At 41.2% G+C, this 16,542-nt stretch overlaps 1 protein-coding gene across 2 annotated transcripts in view; it reads left to right on the forward strand.

Moving 5' to 3' along the window:
- The window catches only part of LOC140119407 (transient receptor potential cation channel subfamily V member 1-like), a 45,941-nt gene extending 30,441 nt beyond the window's left edge, over positions 1–15,500 (forward strand). For both annotated transcript variants that reach the window (XM_072138405.1, XM_072138406.1), the window contains 8 exons: positions 67–162; positions 811–881; positions 1,508–1,673; positions 3,287–3,353; positions 4,528–4,823; positions 12,138–12,265; positions 12,673–12,779; positions 13,814–15,500. In XM_072138405.1, coding sequence (XP_071994506.1) covers positions 67–162; positions 811–881; positions 1,508–1,673; positions 3,287–3,353; positions 4,528–4,823; positions 12,138–12,265; positions 12,673–12,779; positions 13,814–13,917 — 1,035 coding nt within the window. In that variant the 3' untranslated portion in view covers positions 13,918–15,500. The remainder of the gene's footprint in view (positions 1–66; positions 163–810; positions 882–1,507; positions 1,674–3,286; positions 3,354–4,527; positions 4,824–12,137; positions 12,266–12,672; positions 12,780–13,813) is intronic.
- Positions 15,501–16,542: the final 1,042 nt, after the last annotated feature.

The raw sequence follows: 16,542 nt of genomic DNA on the forward strand, positions 1-16,542 counted from the left end.
AATTATCTTTTTTCCCCTTTGGTCAATTAATGTCTCGGATAATATTAATTGTGTTTTTTATTTCAGCCCCCATTTCCCCTACAAGGAACAGTTAAAGATAATACACGTGTACTCGGAGAGGTCGTCATCATGTTTGGAGGAGTTTACATCTTCATCTGCCAGGTACAAAGAACCCCCAGGGATTCACCTGTTCTTGAACTGGATCTGCAAATATCATGAGATGCATTCCATGTATACATGTAGAAAGTGAAAAAATGGCTCCATGTGATCATAACAAAGAGGTGGACTGAATTTACGAGCTGTGCAGTCACTACCGGCCTATGGAGTGGTCGGGGTCCGGGGAAGAAGCAGCGCCTGGGAACCCCCCTCCATGAATACACCTGACCCCTTACAGCGTGGTGTGGCGTTTATTGTACAGTGCGGCAGTGTCTGCTAGCGTTATGGGAGGTTTCCGATAACGCTAGCAGTGTAACACTGCTGGGACTGTTGTAGCACTAGGAGCTGCTTCCTTTAGTAAGCTGCACCTTGTGCCTTTTATATGGATGACAGGTCCTCTTTTAATTTTAAATTCTAGTAAATTCCTGAAAACAATAAAGTTTTTGCCCTTTTTCCTAAGTTCCACTTCTTTTAGAGTTGCAAAGAAAAAGTCAAATGTAATCGCACACAATTACAATTACTGCCACAATTTTGGCACACAGCTTTTATTAAATGTCCCCCAGACAGAGCTATTGCCCCCCATTGGTATATTATGTTAAACTAAGGGTAATATTTGGGTAGTAAAAGATTGTTTTCCATTTTGTTTCTGTACAGATCATATATTTTTGGAAGAGAAGACCCTCACTACAAATATTGATGATGGACGGCTACTTTGAAGTTCTTTTGTAAGTTCTGTCTGTTGTGTAGCTACAGGGAGAGGAATATATGGGCACATCATCAATGTATACATAAAATATGTATTGTCATCTAATGACATCCTAAAATCTACCATCAAAATCCTTCATGATAAACCAGGAACACTTACTTAGATTGTTATACATGGCCTCCTTCCTTCAAAAATCAACTTTTAAAATTAAACCAATGAGCCAGAACCCCTTGGGAGAGTTACCAGAGACTCTCCGTGCTGCAGCGTCACAGGCTATTACACTATGCAGGAGCACTTCCCCTTCCCACTGTGTGCCAAAACTTCTTGAGCTGCAGTGAGATTACGTCAGGCAGAGGGATAGGGAAGTGCTGTGGGCTCAGAGGGGGAGGGGGAGAAAGTGTAACAGCCTGTGAAGATACAGCATGGAGGGGCTCTGGTAACACCCCCCCCCCTCCCCTAGAGTCCTCCAGGCTCATTGATATTGATTTTAGGAGAAAAGAGACCATGGATAACAAATATAAGAAGATTACCACAGTAACGGCGCCTGGATCAATGAGTAAGAGTCCCTGGCTTATAATGCTTGATAGTAGATGGTAGATTTCCTTTCATATACTGCTCATATTGGAATACAATTTCTCCTTGCAGTTTCCTCCAGGCCTCCCTTCTGTTGTGCAGTGGTATCCTGTACCTTGCAGGGAGTGAGGTCTATGTGGCGCTCATGGTGTTTTCTCTGGTGATTGGTTGGGTGGATATGTTATATTATACCCGCGGCTTCCAGCAGACTGGAATATACAGCGTGATGATTCAGAAGGTGAGACCCTCCTCTGTTTTCTCCTATTCTTCAGTTTGTTGTATTATAATGAAATCATAATCTGATTGAGGTTCAGTTCACACCAGTGACTTCCCATTATAGTGTAGGGTAATGCAAACCAAGAGCTGAAAGCGAGCAGAAAGTCAGAAAGTTCTCCATGGACTTCCATGTATGGAAGATTGCCTTCCGTAAAATTCTGTTTATACAACGGAAAAAAGTTTTTGCGCTTTTGCGATTTTTTTCCAGTTACTTCATGATGGAACATGGTGTATGCAGGTACAAACTGAGCCTTACCATCAAATATAGAAGCGTTGTTGATTAGGTGGACAAATCCTTTAATATTTTTCTATTTTGAAGTCACTTTATTGAGTCCTTTACCTGAGAAAGGCCAATTAATGTTTATATTACTTTTTTGGAGACGTCTGTAACATCCATGCAAGTCTCTTCCTCTGTCTGCAGAATGCGGCTTTGGATGCATTAATTTCTCTGCTTTTGTTTGACTTTTCTTAGTGTGAACTGTGCTTTATGTTGCTGGCTGAATTGAGAATAACTGCACCAAACCCAGTTACTCTACAGCTCCGCTATGGACCAATGACAATTATCCTGCTGTGATGGACAGAGCTCTGATCCACTCAGCTGGGGCTTAAATTCTCTGGCCATCAGTGAAGATTTTGTTCACACATAGTTTTCTGCTGGTTATATTTCTGGCTATCGTTCCAGTTTTCTATTCCCTTTCTGTACTTTTCATATTTCTGGCTATCTGATCTTGGTTTATGTATTTTGATTATCCCTCTGTATTCTGATTTTGGGCTGTATTTGCTATCTCTGCTGTGAACCGGAACCTCTGACCACTATTTAGTGTTATTTGTTTGTAAGTCTTGTTTCATGTTCTCAATTTGGTGTAGGGAGGGACTGTCTTCTAGTTGTCATTATCAGCTAGGATACGCAGAGGCAAGGAGGCAGGTGACAGTTTGGGGAACTCACTGAATTGTTTGTCCTCCCCTAATCCAACCCATTCATTCATTTACATCTCTGTAAATATTTTCAGATAAAGTAGCTTTTACCATTTAGCTGTTTTTTCTGACTAGTCACCAAAGTATTTTTACAAATCACTATTTGAGAAGATTCCAGCTATTACTAATCTTTGTGATTGACCAAGTGTTTTCAAGTACAAGTATTCGAGCACAAGTATTGTGTGGGGTCTGAATCTTTTACCCTGGCGTTATAACTTCAGACGCTGTTCTCTGTTTGTTTTTCTGTTGCACTATAGGATCATGGGATCTACCATGGTCAACCGGTGACATCCTTAAACCACAAGGAGACCACTGATTGGCCAAAGCCCCTTTAACAGAGAAAACCCCTTTAATTCCTATAGTGGATCAATGAAAAGCGGTGTGGGAAGGGAAACTAATTCAAACAATTAGCAAATAGCTGAGGGCTCCCGGACCCACTAATATATCAGCGTTTTGGATTAATAAAAAAGTGATGACATGATAGCAGGATCCAGACCCTTCTAAATTTATGCTGCACAATTATTTCCAGTAAATATATTTTCACCAATGCAGGCAATAGCTTTGTACAGTGATTATTAATAAGCAGTTTATTTCTTGCAGACCATTCTGCGTGACATGCTCCGCTTCCTGCTGGTCTACATCGTCTTCCTCTTTGGTTTTGCAGCAGGTAATAATATTAGTGGGTGGCAGAAGGTTTTCTCTCACTTTGAAATCTTGATCTGTAAAATATGTCAAAAATTTAAGTCAAATCATGAAAATAATTTTATTACAACATAGTTGCCCATGAAATAGTTATTACCATTATTATTACCAAATATTATTTACCATTTACGATTTATAGGATGTATTTCACCAGGTCAGCCAGCAGATGTCGCTCTTGCTGTTTAGATATGTATAGCAATTCTACATGGGAAAGAATTATGATGCTTTTACTTGCAAACAAAAATACTAAAATCACAAGATTTTAAGCTAAAATAAAATTGACAGAGCATCACTCCTTTATCATTCACTACATGCATACGCTTTATTACGCTATATTACTTAAAGATCCAGGCACCGTGACTGTGGTTATCTTATTATATTTGTTATCCATGGCCTCCGTTCATCTGAAATCAACTTATATAATTATGCTAATGAGTCTAAAGTGCTCTGGTGGTTTCCAGAGCTCCTCAGTACTGTAGCTTCATTCGCTGTTACAATGAGCAGAACATGTCTCTCCCTCCCCCTGCTCTCTCCTTCCTCCCTCTGCTTATGTAATCTGGCGGCAGGAGGAAGTGCAGGAGGAAGAGAGACCTGCTCTGCTCATTGTAATAGCAAATGAAGCTTCAGTACTGATGGGCTGTGGAAACACAAACCAGAGCACTTCAGACTCATAAACATAATTATATAAGTTAATTTCACAAACAAGCCATGGATAACAAATATGAGAAGATTACCACAGTCCTGGTGCCTGGATCTATGAGTAAGTGTCCCTGGTTTATCATAATGGTTTTTGATGGTAGATTTCCTTTACCCCATTTCACCCCACAAGTAAAACAACAACTTTTTGAGCTTTGCAGATTTAATAAGGACTAGCAGTAGCACAATATGTTTTTTTTTACTATTGCTTCTTGGACATCCCCTCTAAAATAAAAAAAATCAGAGGCTTGTCTCCTGTCATTATTGAATAAGGTGCCATTGGTCCTCATCACCTATAGTTTCCATCCCTAATCCCACCATTTTTGTCTGACCTAATGGAAAGTTGCGCCTGATCCAGCTCCATTCCCTTGAGTATGCATTTGGGATGGATAGTATTTAGGAACCTTATGTACATTAGTAACTAACCCCTTTACTCATTACAGCTTTGGTGACACTTATCGGAGAAGCTCCACAAGGGAATAGCACTGAAGCTGGTGAAAAAGAAGAAGCAAACTCCTACTCTGGTCTTTACATCACATCCTTGGAGTTATTCAAGTTCACCATTGGGATGGGAGATCTGGAATTCAATGAGAATCTGAAATTCAAGCACTTCTTCATGTTCCTGCTCATCCTCTATGTGGTCCTCACCTACGTTCTTCTCCTTAACATGCTCATCGCCTTAATGAGTGAGACTGTGAACAAAGTCTCTAGTGAGAGTAAGAGCATTTGGAAACTCCAGGTGTGTTCAATATTTTTTTTTAAATTTCATCTACTATTGGGGTCTGGAGCTCCAGCACATAGCTGCTCGCTGCAACTAGCATGGTACACAGATGGAGTTATTTATTTATTCCATGGTGCTGTAAGGGATTCACATACATTACATGAAGAGAAGAATAAATGTACAAAAACAAAACTTCACTAATCAGGAGACAAGTGGAAGGAGGACCCTGCCCATGAGGGCCCACACTCTATGTAGGAGGGAAGATGGAGGCATGAGGTGAGGGAGCAGAGCAGTGATGTTGTTGTGTACTGTAGGCTATCATGAACAGAGTTTTTTTTCCAGGTTATGTTTGAAGGTTTGAATGGTAGGGGACAGTCTGACACATTTTGGTAGAGAGTCCCAGAGTGTGGGAGATGCATGAAAAAAAGTTCTGGAGACGGCTAATGAGAATGTAGCTGAAGGTCCTGTGAGGCACGGAGATTACATGTGGGACAGTGTTGGCTCATGAGTTTAGAGATATATGAGGGGACAGTTTAATATTTTAAAGTGAATTGGTTGTGTAATCAGTGGAGAGACTGGCAGAGAAGGAGACGGAAGAGAAGCAAGGAGACAGATAGATAAGCCAGGCAGCAGAGTGACGTCACATCACATCACCTCCTTCTCCCATGCTCCCAGGGAGTGCATAATTAGCAGCCCGGAGCGCCGGACATCTTGTCCCTGCATTCTGTGCTGCTAATTATAACTTTCTTTTCTAGGTGATCCTGGCGTGTCATGACTGGCAGCGCCAGTATCAACACCAAGATGAGCGGAGGTGAGTATTTCTAGAATTTTTTTTATTTCTTTAAGTGGTTGATTTCCTTCAAGGATAAATTGGAGGGGCATTAGAGAGTTAGTTGGAAGTCCACATAGAAGAATGTTTCAGTAGTCTAAGCGGGACTTGATGAGGGCATAACCTAGCAATTTTGTAGACTGTGGATTGAGGAAGGATCAGATGCAAGAGATATTCTTGAGATGAAGGAAACAGGTTGTAGTAAGGGCCTGAGTGTGAGGCTTAAAGGATAAGGCAGAGTCAAAGATGACTCCAAGGCTACAGACTTCAGGGACCGGGGAGAATTTGGACCCATGAATTGTGACGTTTAGGTCTGGTGGGAGGGATGTGTTAGGTGAAGGAAAGATTATGAGTTCTTCTTTGTCCATGTAAAGTTTTAGGAAACAGGTAGAGAAGAATACTCTTCTGGCTAGAGAGGAGATATCTGAACCAGAAATATATATCTGTGTGTCATCTGCATAGAAGTGGTATTTACAGCCATGGTAGATGGAGAAAAGTCTCAGGGGGTCCCAGGACTTTGAGGGATGCCAGGTGAAGAGGGAGCATGAGAGTGATAGACACTGAATGTCCGTTTGGAGAGGTTAAGGAGATCCAAGAAAGGGTCAGGTCATTGATGCCAAAATATCATGGTGTGTGGAGCAGGAGAGAATGGACAACAGTGTCAAAGGCAGAGAAAAGATCAAGAAGAGCAGAATAACAGTGTTTTGCCTTGGCAGACAGTAGGTCATTAGAGACTTTGGTCAAGGCAGTCTCAGCGGAGTGATAGGGTCAAAAACCAGATTAAAGTTTGTCAAAAAGAGTTGGGAGAAAGTTAGAAGGATACTTTTAGATGGACATGTGGTTCCAGGATATTTGAAGCAAATGGAAGTAGTGAGATGGGGCGATAGTTCAGTAGGGAAGGCGGTCCAGAGATGGCTGCATTAAGAAGGGTGACAAATGCGTGTTTAAAGGAAGATGAGGTCACCCATGCAGGTTTATTTTGTGCACAGTCCACATTACCCCCCTCCAAATAATGCTTGAACAGCTAGCAAACTTGCACAGGAAAGTAGCCCTTTGGTACATTTCTATTGAACCCTGACCAGTACCTCACTCACTTCTAAAAGCTTAGCAGCTTTAAAAATTATGCAAATGAGCCTAGGGGGCTCTAGGCCTTCATAGCTGTTAATTAAGTCTGGAGCCCCTCTCATTCATTTGCATATGTTTTAAAGTCTTCTTTATTTGTAAAAGCCAGGACATAAGAAGCTAAAAGAAGAGCAGCATGTAAGTGTACTTGGTATACAATATGTCATCCTGGTGGTAGATGTCCTTTAATCCATCACACGCAAATAGTTAAAGGGTATTCATGGACCTGCTGGAAATGGGCATGTGCTGTACTTATTGTTGCTTTCTCTGGCAATCTTATTAGAGTAAATGCAGCTGCCATGACCAGATGCTTCATTCATTGCAGAATACAAGGGACCCCATTTTCATGATTGTGAGGCCCCAGTAGTGAGAACTGCACCAATTAGCAAGTAAACTCCTTTCCCGTGGGAAGGGGAACGCCTGAAACTACTAGAAGATCCCTTTAGCTTTTGTATGTGTATGAAGGATTAAAGAATTGCATTGCAACCTAAAAAACTGTGTCACAGGTGTATATCTATAGGCTTATGGTGCATATGGTTTTATTACCACATATCAGTACTGAAGTGCAGAAATATACCACCGCAAGAGGAAGGAAATTACATGCAGACTTAATTTGTGAGATCATTGCCCACTAAAACCAGACACGTTAAGACAGAACTTATATACTTGTTTGGACTGAAATACTGGGGCACATTTACTTACCCGGCCCATTCGCGATCCAGCGGCGCATTCTCTGCACAGGATTCGGGTCCGGCCGGGATTTATGAAGGTAGTTCCTCCGCCGTCCACCAGGTGGCGCTGCTGCGCTGAAAATCATCTCAACGCGCCGGAATGCACCACCTCGGACCAGGTGAAGGTAAGCGCTTCCCGAGCGACACTTTTTCGGTTTTTAAATGCGGCGGTTTTTCCGAATACGTCGGGTTTTCATTCGGTCACGCCCCCCGATTTCCGTCGCGCGCATGCCGGCGCCCATGCGCCACAATCCGATCGCGTGCGCCAAAATCCCGGGGCAATTCAGGTACATTCGGCGCAAATCGGAAATATTCAGGTAACACGTCGGGAAAACGCGAATCGGGCCCTTAGTAAATGACCCCCACTGTATGTGATATGTAGATATCACATACAGGGGCACGTTTACTTACCCGTCCTGTTGCATCTGCTGATCCAGAATGTCCGACGAGGATTCGGAGCTGCTGCGATTCACTTACAGCGTGCGCCCGATTTCTTGAATGTGTCGATTCCCCACTCTGGTCTGCCGGAGTTCACCATCTTCTTCCCGATGCATGTGCTGATCTTGCGACACAATTTGAATTGTAAATTCCACGGTTTGTCCGAATCAGTCGGGTTATGCGATGGGCCACCCCCCAATTTGTGTCGCATGCAAGCCGGTGCCGATGCGCCAAAATACAATAGTGTGCGCCTAATATTCGGGAAACCCGACGGACATGCGTCTGACGGACCCATAGTAAATTTGCCCCACAGTCTCATGTCTGCATGGGGGACAGGCTGGGGGCAGGGTGCTTGGGGACAGGATGGACATAGTTTTTTGATCAGATCTGATCCCTGATACCACTGGTCATCCAGCAGTGTATGATGACATAACTCCTAAGCCCAACGACTGGCCCGGCGACTAATTTGCTATAATTTACAGCGACTCCATAGTGTATGGGATATAAACAAAGTTATACAATAAGATAGCTAATACTATATCTGTTAGCCCCAAAGAATGACGATCTGTGCTGCCGGCTAAATTAGATGTTTGTGTTGGTTTTAGCCGTGTGTGAACATATCCTGACATCATATTAATATTTACTTTTATTACGAATGAAAAGCTTAATGGTAATTCCAGTATAGACATATTCATGTCCCACAAAATATCTCATGCTTCTCAGTTCAGATAAACGTGACCATATATTACTCATTTCACACAGTGGACAATGAATTATAGATACTGTTATGAACCTTGTGAGATGTAGGGTTAAGTCTGATGACTTCTGGGTATGGTGATATCAGGAGGTGGTACATGTGACCACTGATGATAACACTTGAATGAATAAAGAATCAATGAACTACATTTTTTAATGTCAACTTTTTACATATACTTTCACTTTGAACTTATTTCAACTTATGATAGCCTCTTGATGTATCCAGTGGGGTCCTGTGTAGCGTTTATTTCAACACCAGGTCCTACCTGGCATAGAAATAAACGCAACTGGCGACTTATCACATGTGGAAAGTCGCCGGCTGCAGTGAGTGTGACTCCTGGCCGGCCGCGCCCTCCGTTCAGCCAGCTGCAATTCCCTTCACACCCCACTGGCGTGAAGGAGGTGAATTGGGCTAAATAAGCTAGCATTTGCTATTATTTCAGGGCTTCTATGCCACTGATGTGGCACAGAGGCCCTGATAAATATGCCCCTATTTCCGGAATATGGCTGACATCTTGAAAGCCGCCATACTGGATCAAGAGCAAGTTTTTCCAATGGGAAGGCGGTCATGTAACATATCAAAGGCCAGGATTGTCTCAGATATGTATTGCCACTATTAGATTTACTATATCTTATGTGGGTCAAGATTTATCAACAGAGATTCTTCATAGATTCTTCATGCAGGTTCCTCATTAGTCAAAGAGGGGACCTCAGCAAAACTAAAAGTGGGGCCCCAAAATAAAACTATAAAACAGTCACAGTCAGTAAGAGGCTCCTTTAGCCCTGCACAAAAATAACACTTTGTAGTTACACACAGTAGTAAGTAAGTATCTGTAATATGGGAATGTAGGAGAACTTTATAGTAGATGATAGGGAGATCGATGATAGAAGATTGATAGATAGATTTATAGATGCGTAAATATAAAATAGATTATATATAGATAGATGATAGAAGATAGATAAATAAATAGATAGATATTATTGATATATATATATATATATATGAGGGATATATAGATACACTAGAAGATAGAAGATTGATTCATAGATGGATAGATAGGAGATAGATAGGTAGATAGAAGATACAGATGTACAAGTCATAACGTAGTCATAACTCCTGGTGCAGAGGCTGGAATTGTGACTAATTTCCCCCTCTACGCCACTTGGGTGCCAGGCCGTGGAGTGATCCGGAACCAGGTGGGGAACCCAGCACCTGCACCAGGTCCGGGCACATAGTATAGCACACTTCTACACTAGTCAGGACCTGGCATAGAACTCAGATGTAAACTATAAAATAAGTCACCTTTATTGAATAAATAGGTATTTTGTACCATCCATTTATATAACAGAGAACACAAGTTCAGTCGAAATAGCAGAATTGTGAATGTAGTTCCTGTCCATTATTACCTGGAACTGAGAGATAATACAAGAGAAATACTGTATGTGATATACAAAATGTGTAGTATATTCAATCTAACAATTACACGATCTGTGATCAGATTTTTGACACCTAGCCGTGTGATTGTCTGGCACTTGTATCACACTGCAACTGTGAACCACAAATTTTCATATGCTTGATTTTCAAGATTAGTCTTGCTGAGTTGATCTTGAAAGCACAATACTGCATGTTACATGACTCATTTACTCCATATATTATACTTAAACTCATTTCCTCTATTTATTATTCTTTAAACTTTGTAGACGTTATGGACTTTTTCACTATCTTTGCTCAATACTCAACTTACTGTATATAGTTTATCATTTGAGTGAGGAATTGTATTGCTATAGGGCAGTGATGGCGAACCTTTTAGAGCCTGAGTGCCCAAACTTCAACCAAATGCGCGCGGCTCTCCTTCACTTCCTATGTAGCCGCGCGCATGGTAAGCGCCGAGCGCGTACCTCCGTGCGCCGAAGCAGCTTCGGACATAAAGTTTAAAAAGTGTTTTAAACCGCGATACAGCGGTTTAAAACACTAACAAAAATAAGCTCCGGCACCAGCTCACCCTGAGCTGGTGCTCGGTATTTTCTTCTTAAACCTGCCACTTCAAGTCGTAGGTTTCCTTTAAGCAGTAATTTATTTCTCTTTATTCATTGACAACTTTCAATCCTTCAGCCTCCCAAGGACACCAACGCAGTTGAAAGGAAGAGGGAAAATTCATCTATCATTGTAGGAAGATTCTGCAGGCAGATTCTGTGAGTTCTGTCTGGTGAACCTCATTCTGGGATGATGGCCTGGGTGCCCACAGAAAGGGCTCAGAGTGCCGCCTCTGGCACCAGTGCCATAGGTTCGCCACCCCTGCTATAGGGTATCAAATAATTGTATTGCTATGCCAAATACATAAAAGTTATCAGTATTCTATACGTATAAATATCACTGCAGTATCATACACTCAAATATACACAAATGGTTATAGGCAATTGTACACATTACACATTACACAATAGGGCACATTTACAACGGGTCCGCGGACTGCATTTCTGTCGGGTCTCCCGCCGATTTCCGATTTGCGCCGCATTTAACAGGTGATTTTGGCGCACGTGATCAGATTTTGCCGCAATCGCCCTGGCTTTCATGCAACACAAATCGGGGGTGGGCCATCGGACGATCCAACTTATTCGGACAAACCTCGGGATTTAACATTTAAATTGTGTTACAAGCAATGCACTTACATGCACCGGGAAGTAGAAGGTGAACTCCGGCGGACCTGAGCGGGGAAGCGACACTTGCAGGATATCGGGCGCACGATCTTAGTGAATCGCAGCTGTTCATCCTCGTCGGACAACACACCTCGGGGATTGCACAGGAACGGGTAAGTAAATCTGCCCCATTGTGTACAGGCAGTCCCTGGGTTACGTACAAGATTTAGGTTTGTTCTTAAGCTGAATTTATATGCAAGTCAGAACTGGAATATTTTATAATTGTAGCTCCAGACAAAAAAAAATTTGTCCCTGTAAAATTTTATTTTCTAAATTTTTTGCTTTAATGGGACCAAGGATTATCAATAAAGTTTCATAAAGTCTGGGGCTAAAGTAAAGAATTCAGAGAGGTCACCAGATGTCACAATGGGCAGAGACGTCCGTCTTAAACTAGGGGTCATCCGTAAGTCGAGTACCCTTAAGTCGGGAACTTCCTGTATTTTGAAAAGGGTCTTAGACCATAAATGCGTTAATACATTTTTCGTAGCAACGATCCAGACATTTTTCTTCTCATTACTCTACCCATTACACACATATACACTCAGCTTACAGAACCACAGATTTCTTCTGCTGGTCATAGGACCCTAGGTCAGGATGGGAGTTGCAAGCACAATGCTAGCTAGTTAGAATGTGGTTTTTTAATGTGTATCGGTTTTGACAATCTCTTATTCATCAGGAGGACAAGAAGCAATATGTCACTCTGGTTATGTTCTCTCTAGAATACATTGTATATAATGTGTTGTCTTTCTGTCTCCCCAGAGGGCTGCTACAATATTGGATATTGAGAGATTCTTGCCGAGGTTCGTAAGAAAAAAACTCAGACGCGGTCTCCTTCTGCCAGTAGGGAAAACTCATGATGGAAAAGCGGATGAAAGATGGTGTTTTAGGTAGGAATATTTTATTGCTCTATACCGATGTATTAAAAAAGTTTACATCTGACCTTATTGTAGATGAGGCGTCTGGTACAAGGGACAATGAGGGGGGAGCCCCACTGACGGGTTTCTGCCTATAGGTAGTAACCCTTAGAAAAATCATAGATACATTACTCTCTGTGTCCCAGCTCTATGATCTGACATGATTGGGCAGATTCTTATTTTTATGGGCATAAAATATTAAAATTAATTGTGTAATTAACTTTTTCTGTAAAACCACCTCAGTAATTTTGAGGATGAGAAGTCATGAGGAGGACAGATATTTCACTATTACTTGTTGTCTTCAATTGAGGCCACCTACCCAGATCTCTAAAAAAAACTTTGTGTCTGATTCATTTTTCCATGTGACTCTTTTTCTAAAGGGTGGAGGAAATGCAATGGGGATCATTTGGGAAGAATCAGTTCAGCCTTAATGAGGAACCTGGGGACAAAGACAAAGCAATATTGTCACATTACAAACAACCCAAAGGTAAGTTCAGTGCAAATATATCCCTCATGAAAATTGAACCAGTTGAGGTTTAAAGGGGGTTTCCAGCTGCTTTGTATTGATTCACCTCAAAGAAAACAGTGTTCTGCAGCTCCATTCTATGTATATCTGCAGCTCATACACTTGAATGGAAAATGTTTTGCAACACTGCAAAAAATGGAGGCTGAACTATGATGGGCATTAAAGGGGTTTTCCCACAAAGGCACTAGATTCCACTAGATAGGGCTTAACTTGCTGACCGACCCCTCGCTGCTCCTCAGACTAATGGAGCAGAACGTTCATGTGCGACCATCTGCTCCATTAGTCTGAGGAACGGTGAGGGGTAGGTCGGATTTTGTGACTGCACTTTATTTTAGGCGCAATATAGGTACAATCTTTGATTCGGGCACTTACATGTAAGCCTCCTGCAAGCTACACTCTGCTTCTCTCCCACACACTCACAACAGCACCCAGGTGTGTGACAAGCTGCACCTAGTGATCTCCTGGCTTCTATTATCTCCTGGAAGGGATCCTCCAGCGCTGATCTTCATCTACCCTCCTGTAATTTGGGCCAGAATTCCTCCTCAGACACTAGAGTGGTCATCCTGCTACATAGGGACACTTCTCTGTTCTGTCTGCAAGCTCATCCACACACTTCTTTTCTATCCTGCTTTGAGCTGCAGAATATGTGTAAACAGAAGCTCATAAATATAAACAGAGGCTGCACATAGTGTTACCACTGGCTGAGCTCTGCTGCTGTAATATACAGGTGCTACACTGCTCTGGAGAAGAGCTCAGAGTCTTACTACTTAGTCTATGCCACCTTCGGTAGTGTTTTTTTCTCCAAAATTAGTAGGTGCAGCAAAAAATCTGGACTGATAGGATAAATGAGGAAAAATGGTTGTTTTGATACGTGACTAGTTTGACGTTTAGTCGCAAACCAGGTGCAATAATTCCGGCGACAAAATGTCAATGTCACCTCCATTATTTTAGTATATGGATGATAGATTACCACTAATCTACTTTTACCTTTACAGGATGGAGCCATTGGGTTTCCAGAGTCCAAGAAAGAGCACGTAAGGAGGAGGAAGTGCCACTAAATTCTGTGTCCACAAGTCCTTCAGAAGGAGATAAAGCTTAAGCTCCACATCATTCTGTGCTCAGCGCTCTATGTTTACCATTGATACATCTCACTGATACTGGACCGGGAAGTGCCTGTAAATGAGGGGATACTAATGTACTGGAGATATAGCACTATTTTATAGAAGGATTCCTGGCCATTCCAGGCCATATTCACTACAAAATCAAATTAAATAAATTGTGCCATGTTTTTATATATTTTTTGCCCCTTCCCTTGTCTCTACCGACTATTGCTATTGACAATGAGAAGGATGTTAGAGGAGAAGTCACTTCCTCCATCTGCTACATCATCCAAGGACACAACACGGATAAAGCAAACTGACAAAAATCCAATCAATAAAGCAAAAATGTATACAAGGAGAAATATAACTATGATTTCAGTCCATATAGAGATGTTATGGCTGCCCATTATTACTGCCACCAACGTCATGCCTTTATTATTGGTTCTTCCTTCCTTCTGATATACCGTCTTTAGCCATGGGGGAGGTTTCTTTGCACTTTAAGGCTAGTACACGGTGACGTTGGACTACTTCGGAGTTACGGTAATGTCGCAGACTTGCAAGTGACCTCAGCGTTTGTTTATGAAACACAAAGTATAAGTTATTTTGCATAGATCACATGTACTTTGACTAGGTCAAGGAACCATTGAGGCTGAGGACAAGTCATGCTGATCGTGCAATGTCATCATGAGCCAGTGTTGGTGTAAAGACCTAGACTGACACTAAAAGGGATATAATTCTATACTAAAGTAAAAACTAGCTCCTACTCAAGTGTCTCCTAAACTAAGCTCTTTGGTGGTAGTTCATGGAATGGCTCTTGTTAATGGATGAAACTCACTGTCACAAAGAGGACGTGTGTCATGGCTACTCATCTATGGAGTCCATTTGGAAATATATACCAGATTGTGTCCCATTGTGTCCCGACACCACTAATCTCTCCAATCTTACCTACCTGGCTTGGGTGGACAACTACAGTCCACTACGGTGCCAATACAATGATTAAGACTGAGGTCATCAATATGGTTCCTCGGTGAGCTCCATAGTCGGGTATCATGATCTTATGACTTTTACATATATTATTCGGTTGTTCAGAATTTAAAGTTACAATTTATTTTTCCTATGAAATAGTTATACAATTTTAGCTGACTGTGCACTTCTTCAAGTATAAGGGGTGTCACAGTATGAGATGATATTAGACAAAGGTTCGTATAGAAAACAAAGGACGAAATAGACATCTTCATCTGTTTTAGTATGGATGCATACAGTACGTGGAACAGGATACTATAAGTAAATGTGCTGGATCACTGTCATTGTTTGCTGGTGAATGAACAATGCTTTGCTTTAAAACGACTTGCTTTTTTTTGTATTTCAGCAAAATATAATCTATGCACGTTGTCAGAAGATAAGAAATATTGCCGATTTATCCATTTATTTTATTAGCAATTGTGTTGGCTTTTGTAATACTTGTACTGTCTTTTTAATGGAATCATTCATTTATATCAATGTTATATGTATATTCATAGTAAATATTGTTTACATATCACTGTGACGTTACTTTATAAAAAATAATAAAACGCTGAATATGGCACTGGCAGATTCTACTGGTTTCTGTAATTAAAATAATGCAAGCAGGGCTGCAACTAGGAATTTCACGGCTCGATACAGGCAAATTTTGTGGGCTCTCCATTTCCACGGCACATATTACTGTTTATCATGGTGAACCATGTGACATATCACATTAGGAGGTTAGTCCGTCACTACAGGACTGATCAGACAGAGGTAGCAACGTACAGTTAATGATCTGCTTCTGCTAGTACAGAATTTCATGGTCAATATATTATAGGTGCAATAGAGTCACAGTGCCCTCAGAATGGCCAAAATAGCAACAGTACCCCCAGCATTATCCAAGACAGTCACAGTGCCTCCACAGTAGCCAATATAGTAACAGTGTCCCAACAGCAGCCAATATATTTACAGTGCCCCTACAGTAGGCAACAGTCAAAATGCCCCCACAGTAGCTAACATAGTCACAGGTAGTGTAAGTTTTAGCACTCGAGGACTCCTTTGCTCACCACACAGGTGATAAACCAGATGATAAAAGCACAGGGAGCAAATCCACGTACAGAAAAGTAGATGAAAATGAAAACACTCCTATGTTCGCAACCTTGTACGGATTACTTCATATACTGACATAGATCTCCCACATACGCAGAATATATTTCATTTACTAAATGGAAGACATGGGCAGCAGCATAGTGTTTATTATCCTCCCTTTTATTCACAAAATTCATGCCATAATATATATATTACATTATATTCCACATTATATTCCAAAGCATCAAATAAAAATTCTTTCACAATTCTCTATTGCACTGTATCCAAAAAGTAACCTGTATCGTATCACGATATTTTCTATATTATTTATATATATATATATATATATATATATATATATATATATATAAATAAAAAACGGAAAAAAAGAGCAGCATAGTCTATACAAAGTCCAAAAATTATAGTTGTGGGTGCTATCCTAGTACTCTTACCAATGGAGTCCAAATGTAGAAAACAGAAACTGGCAGCACTCCGTTAGTGTGAAAAAAAGGGTGTTTATTCCATCCTATGCA

Source organism: Engystomops pustulosus, chromosome 2, assembly GCF_040894005.1.
Source record: "Engystomops pustulosus chromosome 2, aEngPut4.maternal, whole genome shotgun sequence".
NCBI classification, from domain to species: Eukaryota; Metazoa; Chordata; class Amphibia; order Anura; family Leptodactylidae; genus Engystomops; species Engystomops pustulosus.